This window comes from Mauremys reevesii, linkage group 9 (assembly GCF_016161935.1).
Source record: "Mauremys reevesii isolate NIE-2019 linkage group 9, ASM1616193v1, whole genome shotgun sequence".
Lineage (NCBI taxonomy): Eukaryota > Metazoa > Chordata > Testudines > Geoemydidae > Mauremys > Mauremys reevesii.
Window position 1 is genome coordinate 42,205,378 of NC_052631.1, and position 16,348 is coordinate 42,221,725.

The 16,348-nt window shown below is 46.3% G+C and overlaps 1 protein-coding gene across 1 annotated transcript; it reads right to left on the reverse strand.

The window, feature by feature from the left end:
• Positions 1-4,664: 4,664 nt before the first annotated feature.
• Positions 4,665-14,235, reverse strand: LOC120371775 (G-protein coupled receptor 35-like). The gene is made up of 2 exons (XM_039488001.1): positions 13,259-14,235; positions 4,665-8,727 (listed from the first exon to the last, which is right to left on the reverse strand). Exon 2 carries the CDS (start codon positions 8,710-8,712, stop codon positions 7,738-7,740), a length of 975 nt encoding a protein of 324 aa, XP_039343935.1. The 5' UTR covers positions 8,713-8,727; positions 13,259-14,235; the 3' UTR covers positions 4,665-7,737.
• Positions 14,236-16,348: the final 2,113 nt, after the last annotated feature.

Here is a 16,348-nt window from a genome sequence, read left to right on the forward strand (position 1 = left end):
AAAAATTAGCCAGCATGACACCATTGTGCTGCCTTCAACCTAACCCTGAGGACTGTCCTAACCAAACAGACTAGATGACACCCCACCCATACCGGCTCTGGCTAAATCCCAAACAGCTGGGATGTGAGACTTTTGTCACTGCCCAGTCCCCCCCGTGTCCTTTTTCTTCCCTACCTCATTTCACCTCTCTCTCTCTCTCTCTCTCACTCGCCTTTTTCCATCTGTCTAACAAGAGTCTGGCTTAGGGGTCCAAAACTGTATGTTTTGCAACAGTGCTGTATACCTGTGCCCAGAGAGGCAGCTAGAAGCAATGCCCAGAACAGCCCCATGCTGGCACAAGTTTGCCAGGTCTGAGAGTGGCTGATCAGACCATGTGATGCCTGTGTTTTTCCAGCAGTGAAGGTGCAAGTGTGAATCAATGCCAGAGATTGGATTTTCTACCTTTTTGTGGGTGGGGGTGTTGTCTTTTAGGAAATAGTTTTGGACTTTAACAGCAAGAGCCCCAGCTCCAGCCATCTGCTTCTCGTTTGCCCAAAAGGGCAGTTAATACTGTACCATCTTAAAGACTGTCAGACATTGGGGAGGGTTCTGTCTAAATACGCTCTCCAGATAACCGGGGTGGGAGGTGCTAAAAATGAAACCCTTACTCAGTACTTTACATTTCAAATGCTTTAACTGATTTCCCCTTTTCTGTATCTTTTAACAAAAAGTGGGAAAAAAATTAATGGTGTGTTTGCCCTAATACTAAGCAGGCTGAGGTCTCTGTATACCATCCCTTGATCTTGTTTACAACTGTACAGTGCTGGACAACTACAGGTTCCTGCCTGCTAACGTCTTTGCCTCGCTGGGCTCATCAAAATTAATACAACAGGCCCAATGGTACGGTCCCTTACAGCTTGTGGGGAGGAGCCAGAGCAGCTGCATGGAATGTGGGAGCTGGCTGGCTGAGGGGGACTGGCACCTAAGCTGACTAGCAAACCAGTCAGCACGGGAGAGACAAAGCAGCCCCCTCAGCCTAGCTAGCAGGCTGAAGAATTCCCTCTTTGCCCACATGCAGTAAGGAACTGCCCAGGGTCTCTCCAGGCTTCCCCTCCTCCCCGCCCAACACTAGGACTGGCTGACAGGCACGAACAGTCTGGGTGCTATCTGTGAGCAGGGCACTAAATGGGATCAGAACTCCTGTGAGCCTAGCAGATCGTACAGGCGTACCGATACAGGGGTCAGGGCTATGGTCAGAGCGTGGGTGTGTGTGTTTGTGTGCTCACACACTACTTTTTACTTGTGGAATCCTCCTATTGGGCCACAGGGGCATGTTGGCCCCTTCTGGGAGCGGCGTGGGGCCAGGGTAGGCAGGAAGCCTGCCTTAGCCTTGCTGCACCACTGACTGGGAGCTGCCAGAGGTAAGTGCTGCCCAGTGGGAGGCCACACCCAACCTTCAGCCCTGAGCCCCGCCTCCCAGAGCCAGCACCCTGTACCCCCTCCTGCACCCCAACACTTGCCACAGCCCGGTGCCCCCTCCTGCACCCAAACGTCCTCCCAGAGCTTGCACCCCTCACCACCTCCTGCACCCCAACTCCCTGCCCCAGGCTCAGCCTAGAGCCCACACCCCCTCCCAAACCCCACCACCCTGTCCCAGCCCACTGAAAGATGGTGGGAGACAGCGTGTGATTGGGGGGGGGGAATGGAGTGAGTGGGGTGGGGTTTTGGGGAGGGAGCAGGGCCTCTGGGGAGGGGCAGGGCATATCCTGGGTTGCCCTTAAATTCAAAAAGTGATCTTGAGCATAAAAAGGTTGGAGACCGCTGACCTATTGTATCTTTTGGGCATTAAATTTTGATAATGAACGTATGAACTGACATTGTTTCCCTTGCTTTATTTCTGCCATCTTTTGCCATTTGGGGTTCCTTCTCTCCTGTCCTTTTCTTTCCAGGATGTGGCTGAATCTTTTCCCCCACTTCTTTCAGTGTCAGTTTTCCATCTCATTTTTACCCATCTACCCTTTATTCTCCCCCACCCTGCCCCTGTTCCCTGCCCCTTCTTCTGTTCTGTCATCCTCACTGGCCTCTTCCCTCTTCAGTGGAAAGGGAAAAGCAAATGCTGAAAAATGATTGATTGGCAGAGGAGAAGCATAAGAATTGGGAAAAAGAGCAGCTGAGGTGAAACAAACAGATGCAAAATCCCTCACTTTCTATCCCTACTGCAGACCCGGGCCTCACTGGAGCCCTAGATTTGGAACGAGCTGCTATTTGCTGGTTTTCCTTGGTATCTCACAAACTAGTTTTTAATTTTCAGTCATTTTTTGTTCTTTGCAGATCACCTTTGAAAACCAGAATGTTTGATATTATGAACCAAGCTCTGTGAAAAATGAAAGGTTCCCATGCTAAAGAGTGGTCTGCTGTAAAGCACTGAACGGAGAATACCATTTAGCCACACAAAGTGCTGTAAAGCAGAATGGCAGGGGCTTTTAGTGCTGAAGGTATAAATGTACGCAGACAGGCAACACAACTGGGAATCGTGGCCCTAAATCTTTGCTGGTAATATTGCTATGCTAGAATTATTTTTCTGTCAGTATGAAAGGGAAATGACCAGAAAACAGCGGCGGAAATAGGCATGTAAAAATGGCCTGATTTTCAAAGGTGCTGAGCACCTAGAACGTGCAGTGATATTCAGACCTAAAACTACACCAAAGAACTAGATTTACTCTCCTGTAAGGAGGTGCAAATTCTACCTGTTTATGTTACCATGGCCTGCTCCACAGAGGGAGGAGGCACCCAAGGGACAGTAGAGGGCAAAGGTAACATTACACCAGGCGAGATCAGCTTTTGTCTGTGTCAAGGATCCTTAGTGAAACAGGCAATGACTCAGCAACCTCTTCCCCCCCGCCCCCCGATTGTAACTTTGCTTCCATCCTGTCCAGTGTGCTTTATTTTTGGTGCAACGCTGGCTGGCTGTGGGTTCTTAAACAAAATTGAAGTTACAGGTACCTTGGGCTATCATAACCCATTTCCTGGGTGCCCTGTGGATGTGGAAGGGTGTTTAGATCCAAGCCTGAGTCAGTGAAAAACAGTGCAGTCTAAGGTGTATAAAAAACATGCAACAAACCCAGAAGGTGCCTTCTATATATTGCATCACTCACACAAACTCAAATTAACTGTCCCATGCCCCCTTCATGCCCTAAAAGAAAGGAAACAAACTGCACTGCAGCGCAGTCGTCAACAGGTGACAATAAAACAAGACTCAAGATAAAAAATGTAAAAGTTACCTGCAGTGCACAAAACTACGGCAAGAAAAGCCTCCATACAACAATAAGGGGCCTTGCTCCAACAGATGTTGTCCAGTGTTCTGTGCACAGAATCAATTGCCAATTACTCTGACGTTAGAGAAAAGAAAAAAAAAAACCCACACAATCACTAACTTCACAACATTTTTGCTATGTGTTAAAGTTACTTCCTGCCCAATGGCACCGCTGTCTCTGAAGCTCTCACCTGACTCCCTTGCACTAACACCCAGTATTATATTTTTGGCCCAAACTTTTCAATTGGTGCTTGTTGTGAATCATCAAGCATGAGAAAAGTTTACAAAGGCTGACCCACATCACTCAATTATTTTGTTGATTTTGCAAACATATATAAAGCTTAAATTTACAGTTTGCCTATGCATAGAGGGCTAGGGTGTGCTTTTAGCCCTCATTAAGTGATAGAGTGTAAACAGCACCTCCGAAGACGAGCCCTCTCCCCCCTCCCCCGAGCCATTGTGACTCAGACACACCCTGCACAATCGGCAATAAGGATACTGTGTGGCTTAAGTGCCAATGCGTCTCCTGTGTTTCCCTCTTCCTCCGAGAGCAGGGGGGTGGGCAAATTTTTGGCCCGAGGGCCATATCTGGGTATAGAAATTGTATGGTGGAGTGTGCGGGGTGGGGGAGGGGAAAGGGCTCCACCTGGGGGTGCAGGCTTCGGGGTGTGGATGGGGATGGGGATGAGGAGTTTGGGGTGTAGGCAGGTGCTCCGGGCTGGGACTTAGGGGTTTGGAGGGAGGGAGGGGGAATCAGGGCTGGGGCAGGGGGTTGGGGCACGAGGGGAGTCTCGGGCTGCAGGTTCTGGGCAGCGCTTACCTCAAACAGCTCCCAGAAGCAGTGGCATGTCCCCTTTCCAGCTTCTATGTGGAGGTGTGGCCAGGCAGCTCTGCTGCATGCTGCTTCATCCGCAGGCACTGCTCCTGCAGCTCCAATTGGCTGCAGTTCCTGGCCAATGGGAGCTGTGGCGGTGGTGCTTGGGTCAGGGGCAGCATGCAGAGCGGAGCTCCTTGGCTGCCCCTCCATGTAGGAGCTGGAGTGGGGGGCCATGATGCTGCTTCCCAGAGCTGTGCACAGCAACCCCCCCCCCCAACCTTGCTCCCAGCTGGAGCGCTGGAGTGACACAAGCCCCAGACCCCATTCCCCAGCAGGAGCTCAAGGGCTGGATTAAAAAGGCTGGTGGGCTGGATCCAGCCTCACGGGCCATAATTTGCCCACCCCTGCCCTACATTGTGTCTTTCCAGTTTGAGGAATGCAGTAACCATTGGCCACTAATCAATGAAAAGGCAGTGAGGCAGATAGTCTCTTGGACTGGGTTGAAAACTTGACCGTCAGTGATAACTGCCTGCTGCAAGTGACTAAATCCCATCTGTTAGCTCTTGGGGGGGTGGGGGTGGAGGGCTGCAGGGAATAACTGATTTAAAAAAAAATTGATGTGGTTGGGCTCATGTTAAATGTAAGTGACTACCTTGATCACATTCATCCTCTTAGAGACATAGGTCAAGCTATTTATAACTGTCTATTTTTATGCAATATGTTTATGACCTCGTGTGGCAATAGCTGTCTATTAAATAATGAGCTGAAGGAAAGGTGCAGGCAGATTGGTGAAGAGAGGCTCCAAACAAAGATGGGCTGTAACTCAGCCTTTGGAAGCGTTCAGCTCTGTATCTGGACTTTGCCCACCTCTAATGTAGGGTCAGATTATGTCTGGCCTTGCATGGATGCTACAGAGAGAGGAGACGGTGCATGGGACATAGGAACTAGCATACCGGTGAGGCTGGTAGACCATCTAGTACAGTATCCTATCTATGATAATGGCTCATACAGATGTTGCAGTGAAAGGTCAGAAACCCAATAGTAGACAATGCTAGAATAATCTGCTCATAGGGGACATTTCTCCCAAATTCCAATTGGTGAGTGTGGTGTCTTATTTCCTTGAGTTTAGAGCCTTATTTTTTAATCCTATTGAATGGCGATATGGATGCTGCAATGATATTATTATGGAAAAGGTGCTAGTGTCTTTAACATAGGATGACGCTTCCTGAGAGGTCATTCAGGGTATTCTGAGAGGTCTGCGTTCTTTTGTATGCCTCCCAAATGCATTTCTTTTTCAAGCCTTCCCAGGCCCAATCCAGCAAAGCATTTAAGCACTGGTGCAGTCCCATTGAAGGCAATAGGACGTTTCACATGCATAAATGCTTTGCTCACTCATTGTTATATGGATGAGCTTGGGTATGCACAGGGTTATATCAGCAGCAACCCCTGTTGGTTCTTATGGATGGTGAGCCACAATGCATCTTGATCGTCTACTGAGGTTGCACCAGAGAAGTAGCTTGCTGGCGCCAGCATTACTGTTTGGAAATAGCCTGTGCAGTGTTTCACTGCAATAGGCTGCTGTACTCATTTCAAGCAAATGAGCCTGACTTTCACCGTCACTGACTGAGCCCATTCATCATATCATTTTCCATTCAAATGCCATGTAACATGCACAGTGCAATCAATTCTAGGCTCCCACACAGCAAGAGGAGTCAAGTTTTCCTTCACCAAATGATGGAAGCATAGAAACCCAAATAATAATTTACAATGCCCCATCTACACACGCTCACACCCACTGCTCCATTAATTCTCAAATAGAAATTAGACATCGGTTTGAACCACAACTTCATACGGGCCCACACTTGACATTTGGTGAAGTTGGAAGCAGCTCCTAACTTCACAGCTGGGGTAAAATGCACCTTAATTTGCACACCATGCTCATTCAGCCAATTGCTAATTCATCATCACTTTTTTCCTCCATCAGTGTTTTAGGTCTGAATTCTGTCACCCTCACGTTGACTTAGTGCTTCATTCCAGAGGTAGTGCTAGCATGATTAATGGAACTATTCATGCAGCAAAGTACTATTAGTCAACATAAGGGTGGCAGATTATGACCCTCCTCCAGGGGGTGGCTGGAATTTGCATAGATTATAAAGCCAGAGGGACCATTGTGATCATCTAGGCTAACCTGTATAACACGGGCAATAGGACTTCACTAAATAAATTCCTTCTACAAGTGACCTTTCTATGAGGCACTAACAGCAGCAACAGTAGCTTGGTTTAAATATCTAGGGGCTCCTCTTAAAACTAACATGCACCATTGGCTTCAGCATCCAACCAGAAACCTGGAAAAACAAAATATCTTACCTTGGAACCCCTGAACATCATTCCCACTGCTATAATCACATCCGCCTCATCTTTCACAATGCTATCATCATTTACTGTGGAGGAAGGGCGAATGGCATTTAGAACCCTTGAGCAGAGTCCACACCACCAAGGATTCCTTCCTTCCTACAAAATAGAACGCCTTTCCACTTCTTCTCTCCAGCTCATGGCCACATGCCGCTTCACAGGGGTACATAATTGAGATTGTGGTTTTGGTGAGCCCCTCACTCAGGGTGTATTAAGTACAGTTTAGCTACCTTTTAATCACACAATAAGAGGACTATTTCATTACCCCGACATCCAAAACTGAAATGAATAACCAAAAATTGTTCAAAGGAACACACTGGCACAGTGAATGCCATTGAAGTACTCTCATACTAGCTCTGCTCCCGGGTCATGAGATGATGGCAGCAGAGAGCACCTTCCTCTCCCACTGCAAGACTACCCTTGTAAGGCTGTTACTCTCCTGGAGGTTCCCAAGGCATGCCATTGAGTGTGTACAGGGGCCGGTATGTGGAGGCACTGCCAAATTTAAATTCCTTTAGGAATAAAGGGACTGCAGCAGAGGGGTGGATAGAGGATTCCCATCTATCCAACATCACCACTGGGATACTCAGGATCTCCTTTAATGTCAACAACATCAGGCATACAGGTGAGTGTTGCCTGCTCCCAAGTCACCCAGGGAGGAAAGTGGGGTTACACCAGTAGTTGACTAGTGTTGGTGATAATTCTGCTAATTGAGATAAGCTGAATTCCGATGGCAGCTTCATTCTTCAAATGTATACTGTTTGGCTGAGAGCAGCAGGAAGGAAAATAGCATATTGTAAATTATGCAAACCCAATATAATGTGAAAGCTACACATCTCAGTATTTACATTCTGATACTGCATCGGTTTTATTACAAACACATTCACAGCAGTACAAGAAACTAACTGACCCTTGTACTGATGCGAGAAAGCCTCCTGTAGTCAGCTGGTTAATGCTGTATATGCAAAGGAAAGCATGTCAGTAATAAAATACGCATATGCATAGCTTCAAAGAGAGACATTGATCCTGACTGGAATCTCAGTTACATTGGTATAAATCAGAAGTAACTTTGTTGAAATTACTCGAGTCAGAATGCTGTAAGACGAGGATAAGTGAGATCAGAATCAGGTACACTTTGAGGAAGTTTTTGTGACTATTACCCACAATAATAACAGACTTTATGGCAAGTCAGTGGAGCTATGACAATTTATATGTGCTATGGATCCGCCCTTGTATCACACATTTTTTTGTGATCACTTAGCGCATTTGTGGTTGTGATTTGGCTTTGATTTGATCTAGACTTCAGAGATTTAAAAGGGGGTAACAGAGAAGAAGCTTCCTGAAATTCCTTGGCTACAAAGTAATAACAAAGCGTATCCAAGCAGCAGTTAGAATTTGCTACCCATGCAGCCACACGAATAAAAAGGCTTGCATTGTGGAGTAAAGAGCAGGCAGCTCCAGCTGCCTCCATTACATACTTAACAAGTAGCCCGACATTAAAAGGTAAAAAACATATGATAAATACACTCAGGTTCATAGAAACTATCCAGAGAGCCTTCTGGATTGATGTTTCCTCAGGTGGACTCATGTTCTTCTTCATCTTCAGACACCGGATGACTTGAATAGAACAAAAACTCAGTATTACTAGTGGCATAAAAAAACCCAAAATACTTGACAACAGTGTAGATTTTGCAGGGTCAGCAGAATTTTTCTGAAAGCAAATTTTTGCACTTTTCTCAGTAAATCGTGGGTTGAAGCATGCATAAATGATTATTATTATCCAAAGAAATCCACAGCTAACAGCTGCCTTCAATGGGGACCTGAAATTCTTTGCTTTCAGGGGGTACTTTATTGCAATGAATCGGTCGACGGCTATAAGGGTGATGATATAAATGCTTACGGGCATGTTTGTAAAATATATAGTCTGTATGACATAGCACAGTTTATCTATGGGATGTTTAGTCCTGTGAAAATGCACAATGAAAGGCAAGGTGAAGAGGAGAAAACAGTCTGCAATGACTAAGTTGATCATGTACACTCTGGTTTCTGTCCATTTTTTCAGCTTGCAGCAGAATACCCAGAAGGCAATGATATTAAATATAACTCCAAAAAAGACAATTGGGATGTAAATAATCAGTTGTAAAAGGTTAAGATTTTCTTGCACTGTGCTGTTGGTGTTGTTGCAGTTCATCCTGATAAGTAGTTACTGCAATGGAAGAATTAAGAGCTATGAAATACAACAGAACACACTGGTGATTAATTTACAACTTATTTATTCTTCTAATATTCACATTTAGTGGTCCAGAGGTTTCCTCTGGTGTTCCCAGCCCTCTGGCACTACAGTGCAGTGATTCCACCTTCTACTGATTCATACAAAATCATATTGCGAAGGTTTTTTTCATTTCCCAAGGACCAAAAATGCCAGAAGCTCATCTAAACAGTATCTGAACTTCCAAAGGTACTGGGTACTCAACTCCAAGTGGCATAAATATACAACCCTCTCACCCTACTCTCTTTGAGAATTTCATACAACCCTTTCTTCTGAACTGAAACTCTCAATAGACCCACACAGCCCTCTTTTTTCCTGTCTTCACCATTATGCCTCTTCACACCCAATCTCTTGGTGACATCCAGTCAGCCCATATCCTATCCCTAAGCAGCAATTTGTGAATGACCAACCCACTTATACCCTTCCTCACTGCAGAATAGGGCCTCATCTCTCTACTCTTAGGCCCAGAGCCTCACTGGTATTTAGTTTCCTAAGGCCACCATTTAGGTGCCACTGACATTTTCAAAACCACTGTTCAATTACCATCTAACCTTGTAGGGGCCTAAATCCCTTAGACATCTAGGTTTCTGCCACTAAGGTGCCTCAGCCCTGACACCACTGCACAGCTAACACACTGCTTGAAGGCCTTGAAGCAGGATGTTCAAACTAGGCAGGGGAACATGCCTGTCTTGTCTGCAGGGCCCAATCCTGTAGGTGTGCTCTGTGCATGCTTGAGCCTGGATACCTGGCAGACCCTTCAGGAGGAGGGCCAGAGATGCAGGCTACCAATAGGAGTGTGGGCAGGCGGGAGTGAAGGACAGCACAGCAATCACACAAAACAACAGCTGGGGGCACAGGGAAATGCAGGTCATGTGTGAGAGAGGTAATGAGAATTACCAGGAGGCAGACAGTGAGAGAGACAATTTCAGCTGCTGGGCGTAGCTGCCTAACTCCAGATGAGCATCTGTGGCTGAGGATCCTGAGTGGCAAGAGATGCCTATCTCTGGCTTGTCAGGCAGGTGCACCATGTCAGCTGCTTAAGCCCCTCTTCCCGTCCCTTTCCTCAGCATTTCTCTCCTGCCTGGCTTTTAGGCAGCTCCCTGCTCAGCTTGTTGGCTTCTAAGAATCCCTTTCTTAGGTGCCTAGCTCTGCTGACTAGACATGGTCTGGACAGCTGAACACCTAGCTTGGGGCTCAGGATTCCACTAGGCAGTAGGCCACTAGGGGTTATGTGTTGCAATGCTGAGAGGAGCAATGCCTTAATTCCTTTGAGGATCTGGGCCTTAATACTTCCTGCATCGTACATCCATGACTGGAGAACCCCAGTGTGTACAAAAGTGGGATGGAGACGGGGTGAAAGTAACTTACAGGATTTACCGGTAAGTGTGGCCTCATCCGGAAGAGGCAGGGGCCTCTCAAGATTTAAAGGCCCTGGGGCACCGGCTGAGGCTGGGAGCCCCAGGGCATTAAAACAAACAAGGGGCTCCCAGCTGAAGAGGTGGCTGGGAACCCCCATGAGCTCAGGGGCAAATTAAAGGGCCCAGGGCTCCGGCCGCCGGGGGGAACCCCGAGCTTTGTGGGGCTGGGGCAGGGATTTAAAGGGCCCAGAGATCCTGCCGCTGAGCGGAGCTCTGAGCCCTTTAAATCTCAGCCGCGGCCGGGATTCAAAGTGCTCTGGGCTGCCCGCAGCGGTGGAGAGTTCTGAGCCCTTTAAATCCCGGCCACAGCTGAGATTTAAAGGGCTCTGGGCTGCCTGCAGCTGCGGGGAGCTTTGAGCCCTTTCAATCCCGGCTGTGGAAGCCAGTGTGGTCCAGCACAGCGTAATGGCTCTTGCCGGTATGCCGTACCGGACCGGCTTACTTTCACCTCTGAATGGAGAAGTTCTCTGCGGTGGTCCTAGCACAGAGAAGTGATGTCCTCTGGTCCTTCCAGGGGATTACACAATCTGTGTGGGTGTTTCAGACCAACAGTGGGATAGTGCAGAGAGCAGGTCATAGAGAAGAAGAGTGATGGAGCAATCCAGAGAGAATTAGTAATTTAGATTGCAGCCAAGTCAACTGTATTGCTACAGTATTTATGTGATACCAGCACTCCAAAGCCAGTGCTTTGTATCATGGCCTATAAAAATTAAGGACCAAATCTCCTTACAGCTTTCATTCATTTCCCAGGTAAAACTCCTAACTACAATCAATGGGTTTGATTCTCAGTTATGCTGAGGCTCCTTTACAGTGTCTGGCAGTGTAAAGGGCCTTAATACTAATGCAAATGTAATTTGGTGCCCACTTTGAGCCGCTTTACACTGGCAGAGTGGTACAAAGGGGCCTTAGTGTAAATGAGACTCAGGCTCAAGTATTTTTCTACTTAGGTGTCTGGTGAAAGCGGAGATGAGCATGTCATTATCTGTATCCCAATAAATCATTAAAAAAAAACAGAAAAAGGGCAACAATCTGCACTGTGTTAGCCAGATGCTTGGTATGATCCAATAAATCTCTCTGCCTTTTATATACACACTGCTCATAGTGGTGGTGGTGTGAAATTTGGAACATCCCCCTCTTCAGAAAAATAGACTGAGAGCAGACAACAATCAATTGCCTCAAGGAAACAGGAGAGAAACTATGTAGTGCAGTTCCCAGCCCGGTGAGGGGGTCGGGTCTCAGAGCCTGGACTCTAGCCTGAGTGGGAATGGCTACGCTCCTATTTCTAGCCCTGCAGCCCTAGCCCTGCCAGCCCAAGGTAATTGACCTGGGTTCTGAGACTTGGCACTATGGGTCTTCTATTGCATTTAAGACGTAATCTAAGATCACTACAATTATCCATTGGAAATCACTAAGAACTTAATTTTACCTGAGCAGATGTTAAGTAAAGACATTGGGCTGTGGCCATAAATGTTCAAAGGCCAGCTTCTGCCACCCGTACTCGCATCATGGGGTACCTGACTCGGGGAATACTTCTCTTCAGTGGGAGTATGCATGGAGTAAAGGGCTACTCAGTGTGAGGGGGGTACAATCTTGCCCTATCTGCATACACTTGCTAAGGGGTGGATTGTACAACCTTCGCACACTGTGGTGAGCATTTTCATTGACCTAAGTGGCATTCCTCAGCTAAGTGCTCACTGATGAATAATTGTGATGATTACTCAATCTAGCCCCTACGTGAATTGGTAAACAAAAGGAAACTGTTCAGTAAACTTTACTATAAATGGTGGATGAAACTGAATTTAAAAAAAGAGAAAAATGTACAGGAAAAGAACTTGAATGCTAACAGAAAATAATCCCTCTTGTGATTTGAACCTTCCATAACAAGGAACATGACATAGGAGAAATTCCAGTCTGAGAATTAGAATAGTTTATTGTTGTCTTTAAAAATATCTTAATTGCTATGCTAGCTCATATCGGACTCAATTTGTGGTCCATTAGAGAGTATTTACAGTAATTTAGGGAAAGAGATATCTGCCTTCCGTGTATTAGTCTCTACACATTACTTTAAAGTTAACAGCTGTTACGCATTAATAATTAAGCCACCTGATCACATCAGTTAGAGCAAAGCAATTTTTAGTGGCCAAGAAGTAGGGACAGACCCAACACGCACCAAAGTCAGTCCAGAGACTCCCATTCAATTCAGAACTATTTTTGGACCAGGCATTGCATAAGGCTAGTACATCAGTTTGTCATCAGCATTTACAATCCCAAATCTCAACTGTTCATGCTATTCCTAAAATTAGCATTTTTAGTATTTTAGGATAGAATTTTCAAAAGAGCCAAAGGAAATCAGGTGTCTTACTTCCACTGGAAGTCAATCAGTTTTGAGTGCCTAACTCCCTTTGGCTCTTTTGAAAATCCCAGCCTACATTATTATTGTTCATTATTTTCACTGGGGTAACACTGATAAACCACAGCCCCATAATGCTAGGCACTGACTAGCCACACAATGAAAAGAGGATCCCTGTCCCCAGTGAACTAACACTCTCCGCCTCCATTTCTCCATCTATAAAATAGGGGTAGTCACCCTTACTCATCTCACTGTGTGTTGCAAGTTTAAACTAATTTATGGTTTTAAAATGCTTTAAAATCCCAATTCAGAAGATGCTATAGAAGTGCAAAGTATCACATACGTATGATCAATAATGAGAATGATGTGTTTTGTCTCTCAGTACAAAACAGCAAATATAACCTAAAACAGAGTGAGTCAGTGCATGAGAGAACAAGTGCACAGAAGGTAACAAAATCTAGAGTAAAAGTAGGTTGAGACAAGACCTGCAGAAAGACAGCGCATTTGAAAAAGTGCCATCAAGGATATATGAAAGTAGAATTTTAAAGTGCTGACCTAACTGCTGATTAATAGCCATTTTAACCTGGAAAATAAAAATGAGTAACCTGCTTACTAATGATTGAGAAACCTCATTGTGGCCCAAGTCTACATTCATTAGTGAAAATTGCATAAGAATGATGATGAAAGAATTAAAAGTTACCTGCTTCTTTGTAGCTCACTGTACAATTAACTAACTCCACAAGAAAAGCTTTGGTTCAGCACAGATTAGCTTATCCGAATGTGATGGAGTACATTTAATAGACTCAGATTCTGTTCCACTTGATGCTGCTTATTGTTCAGGGCACAAGTCCAAAGATTCTTGTATCACCAGTTCTGAAGTAAAAAGGCACAATGCGCAACTCTCCGCCTGTTCCTCCAGACCGACTGGTATGTTGCTTCATCATGAAGCTTCCTTTTTAGTGACAGATGTTTCTCTGGTGCCTCCTACCGATTTCATTATTTCAGTTCAACCCTCTGCAGTATGGTTTTCCCCCAGCAAGGAACTGATACTGAATATCCACAGTCATCAACTCAAAGGGAAGTTTACTAATTTGTGGAAGGAAAACTATAACGTTTTGCAGCAGCAGCAAGCCTTACACTGATAGCAGTGGAAAACAAAAACCTTTTATTTAGCAGTTCAATGCCAACTAACGTTCCTGAGCTGGATTATTATTGGCTGGGCTCTTCAGAAACCCAGAAGCAAGGGCAGCAGAACGAGGTTGCACACGGGGGAAGCAATGTCCTGTTTATCCCTGGTCGGGCTGTTGTCAGTGAGGGTGTCTGTGATGGGGCGCCCAACTCACCACTAGTCTGGTGCCTCCTCCTGGCTGCTCTGGGGATTAGCTCATCAGATCGACGCTCATTCCCACTGTTGCATGCTGCCACTCCGTCTCTCTCTCTGGTCTGCAGCCCCTCTTTCATTCCAGGAACCGCTACACCCTCTTCATGAACTTCCAGCCAGGTCACTCAGTGTTCCCCCCTTCCAGGGTATATCAAAGTCTCTCCTTCAGCAGTCCTAGGCAGGCTTCCCATTCTCTGGCTCAGGTGCCACTCCTCCAGTAGCTGGTAGGGGAACCCAAGCCCACCCTCTACTCCGGGGTCCAGTTCAAGGACCCTCAACCCAGCAGTTCTGGGCTTCTTCCCCTCTTCTGCCCTCACTGCTCCTTCCCTGGACTGCTTCTTACAGCTCCTGGCTTCCCTCCTCCCTCTGCCGAGGGAGTGACTTCAGTCTATACGTCTCTGCAGCCTCCAAAGACGCCTCCCCTCCCTCTTCCCAGGGAGTGTCTGCCCTTTCCCAGCAGCAGCCCCGGTCTGTTGCCAGCTTCCTGGTTTTATTCTGTCTATTCCTGCACTGCTGAAACTGAAATAAATTCTCTGGCTCTTCCTCCAGGTACAGCCTGTGGAATTAATTAACAGTCCTGTGTGGGGTGGACACTCCTTCACAGTGTCAATTAGGATAGTGCTACTTTTCCTCTGATAAATGGACTGAAACTACCAACTCTTTCCATACAGGACAATGAAAAGCCAACAGATGGTATGTTATGGTCACTACCCACTTGAGGTGGTGTGGAGCCAATGACACGAAGGTGAAGGCTGTATCTCAATTACATCTGAGCTCTCCAGTTCCCCATACATCTTTTTAAAGTGTTCCCAAGTATCTGTTTATATTCTTTGTGGTGCTCATCTGAAGGGATCCTGGTTAGGATTTTATTTTAGGTTCTCTGCCTTGGAGAGTTGGGCAGATCCAACCGAGGAATCATAATTACTCACCAGTTTTGGAATTGCATTCACCGATCAGTGAAACATGCCCAGATTTGCACACCTACAGCTTTAACAGTCAGATCCTTAGCTGGCGTAAACTTGTATCACACTGGTAAAGTCAAGAGAGCTTTGCTGAAGACTTGGCCCTAGAAGTGTAAGGTTCTGATCAATCCCCGGAAGGACTCTCATTGACTTCAATGGGCATTGGCTTGGGCCCAAATATTTTAGGCGTGTAAATGAACTGAAAGATTTTTAGCCCCTGTATCAATTGGTCTTTACGCTTTCAAAATGTGAGCCATCACGTTGCTGGCATTTATTTATTTATGTGGATTTATACCTCCAGTCTATGTAACTGACATCTTATTACTGCCACCTTTCTCTTGCTTGGTATATCTTGGTTTAAATTCAATTGTCAGAGTTTTGGGTCAGGACTGTGACTTCCTCTGCAGTTGGTCAGCGCCCAGTGCAACTGGGGACTGTGTGCACTACCGTAATTAATAAATAATAATTGTCAACAGTAATAATTATAGTTATAAATTGTTATTACTAAGTTCCAACAAGTATTGACCATTATTCATGGCTTGGATCCATACAATCACTTCATCACCAGTAAAATTGGCATGTCTGAATTGCACAATTTGATAGTCATAAAACGAGCTCCTCAGATTTATCTGGTATGATTCAGCTTAAAACTTCCTCTTTGGTGTCATGTTTCTGTGGTGCTCTCTACTTGATCTATTACATCAGTGCAATCTTTTGCATTGTTTTGGTTCCACTCTGCATTTCACCAAGGAAGGAAGCTACGAACCTTGATTATGGCCAAAGTGCCCAGAACACAAGTCAGGAAGATTGCTGTAAAGATAGCTTGTAACTCATCCTTGCAGTCCTCAGGGCTGATTAATGCAGGGGATTTTGGGGCTGCAGCCCAGGGCCTCGGGCTAAGGGGGGCCCCGCAAGCCTGCAGCGGCTTGCTGCTTCTTTTCATCCGGCCTGCATCAAGTCTCTGCGCCGCTGGCCGGACACTGGTCCCTGAGCCTCCTACACCCTGTACCTCCTGCTGCACCCCAACCCATGTCCCATCCCTGATCCCAACCCTCCAGCTGGAGCTGCACCCCCTCCCACACCCCAATCGCCTGCCCCAGCCCTGAGCCCACTCCTGCACTCCAAAGCCCCAGGGGTCCAACAAAAATCTAATAGCCCTGGGCCCACAGGAGAGTTAATCTGGCCCTGGCAGTCCTGTGATCTTATTGCTTCTCTGTGCAGTGCTGGACCCTCTGTGACATATTAGAGCAGCCTTGCTGATCGCTCTAATGTACTCTGGGCTGCTGCAACCACTGGGTACCAAAAAATAGCCAAAGGCCAGGGTGGCATTAAGTTGGCCACATCCCTTTTCTCTGTCTTCTCTTCCTTTTCTCTTCTGTGCTAGGGATGGGGAATGACACAAGTCCTGTGCTGACTATGTCAGCATTGGCAGCTCAATCTGACAATT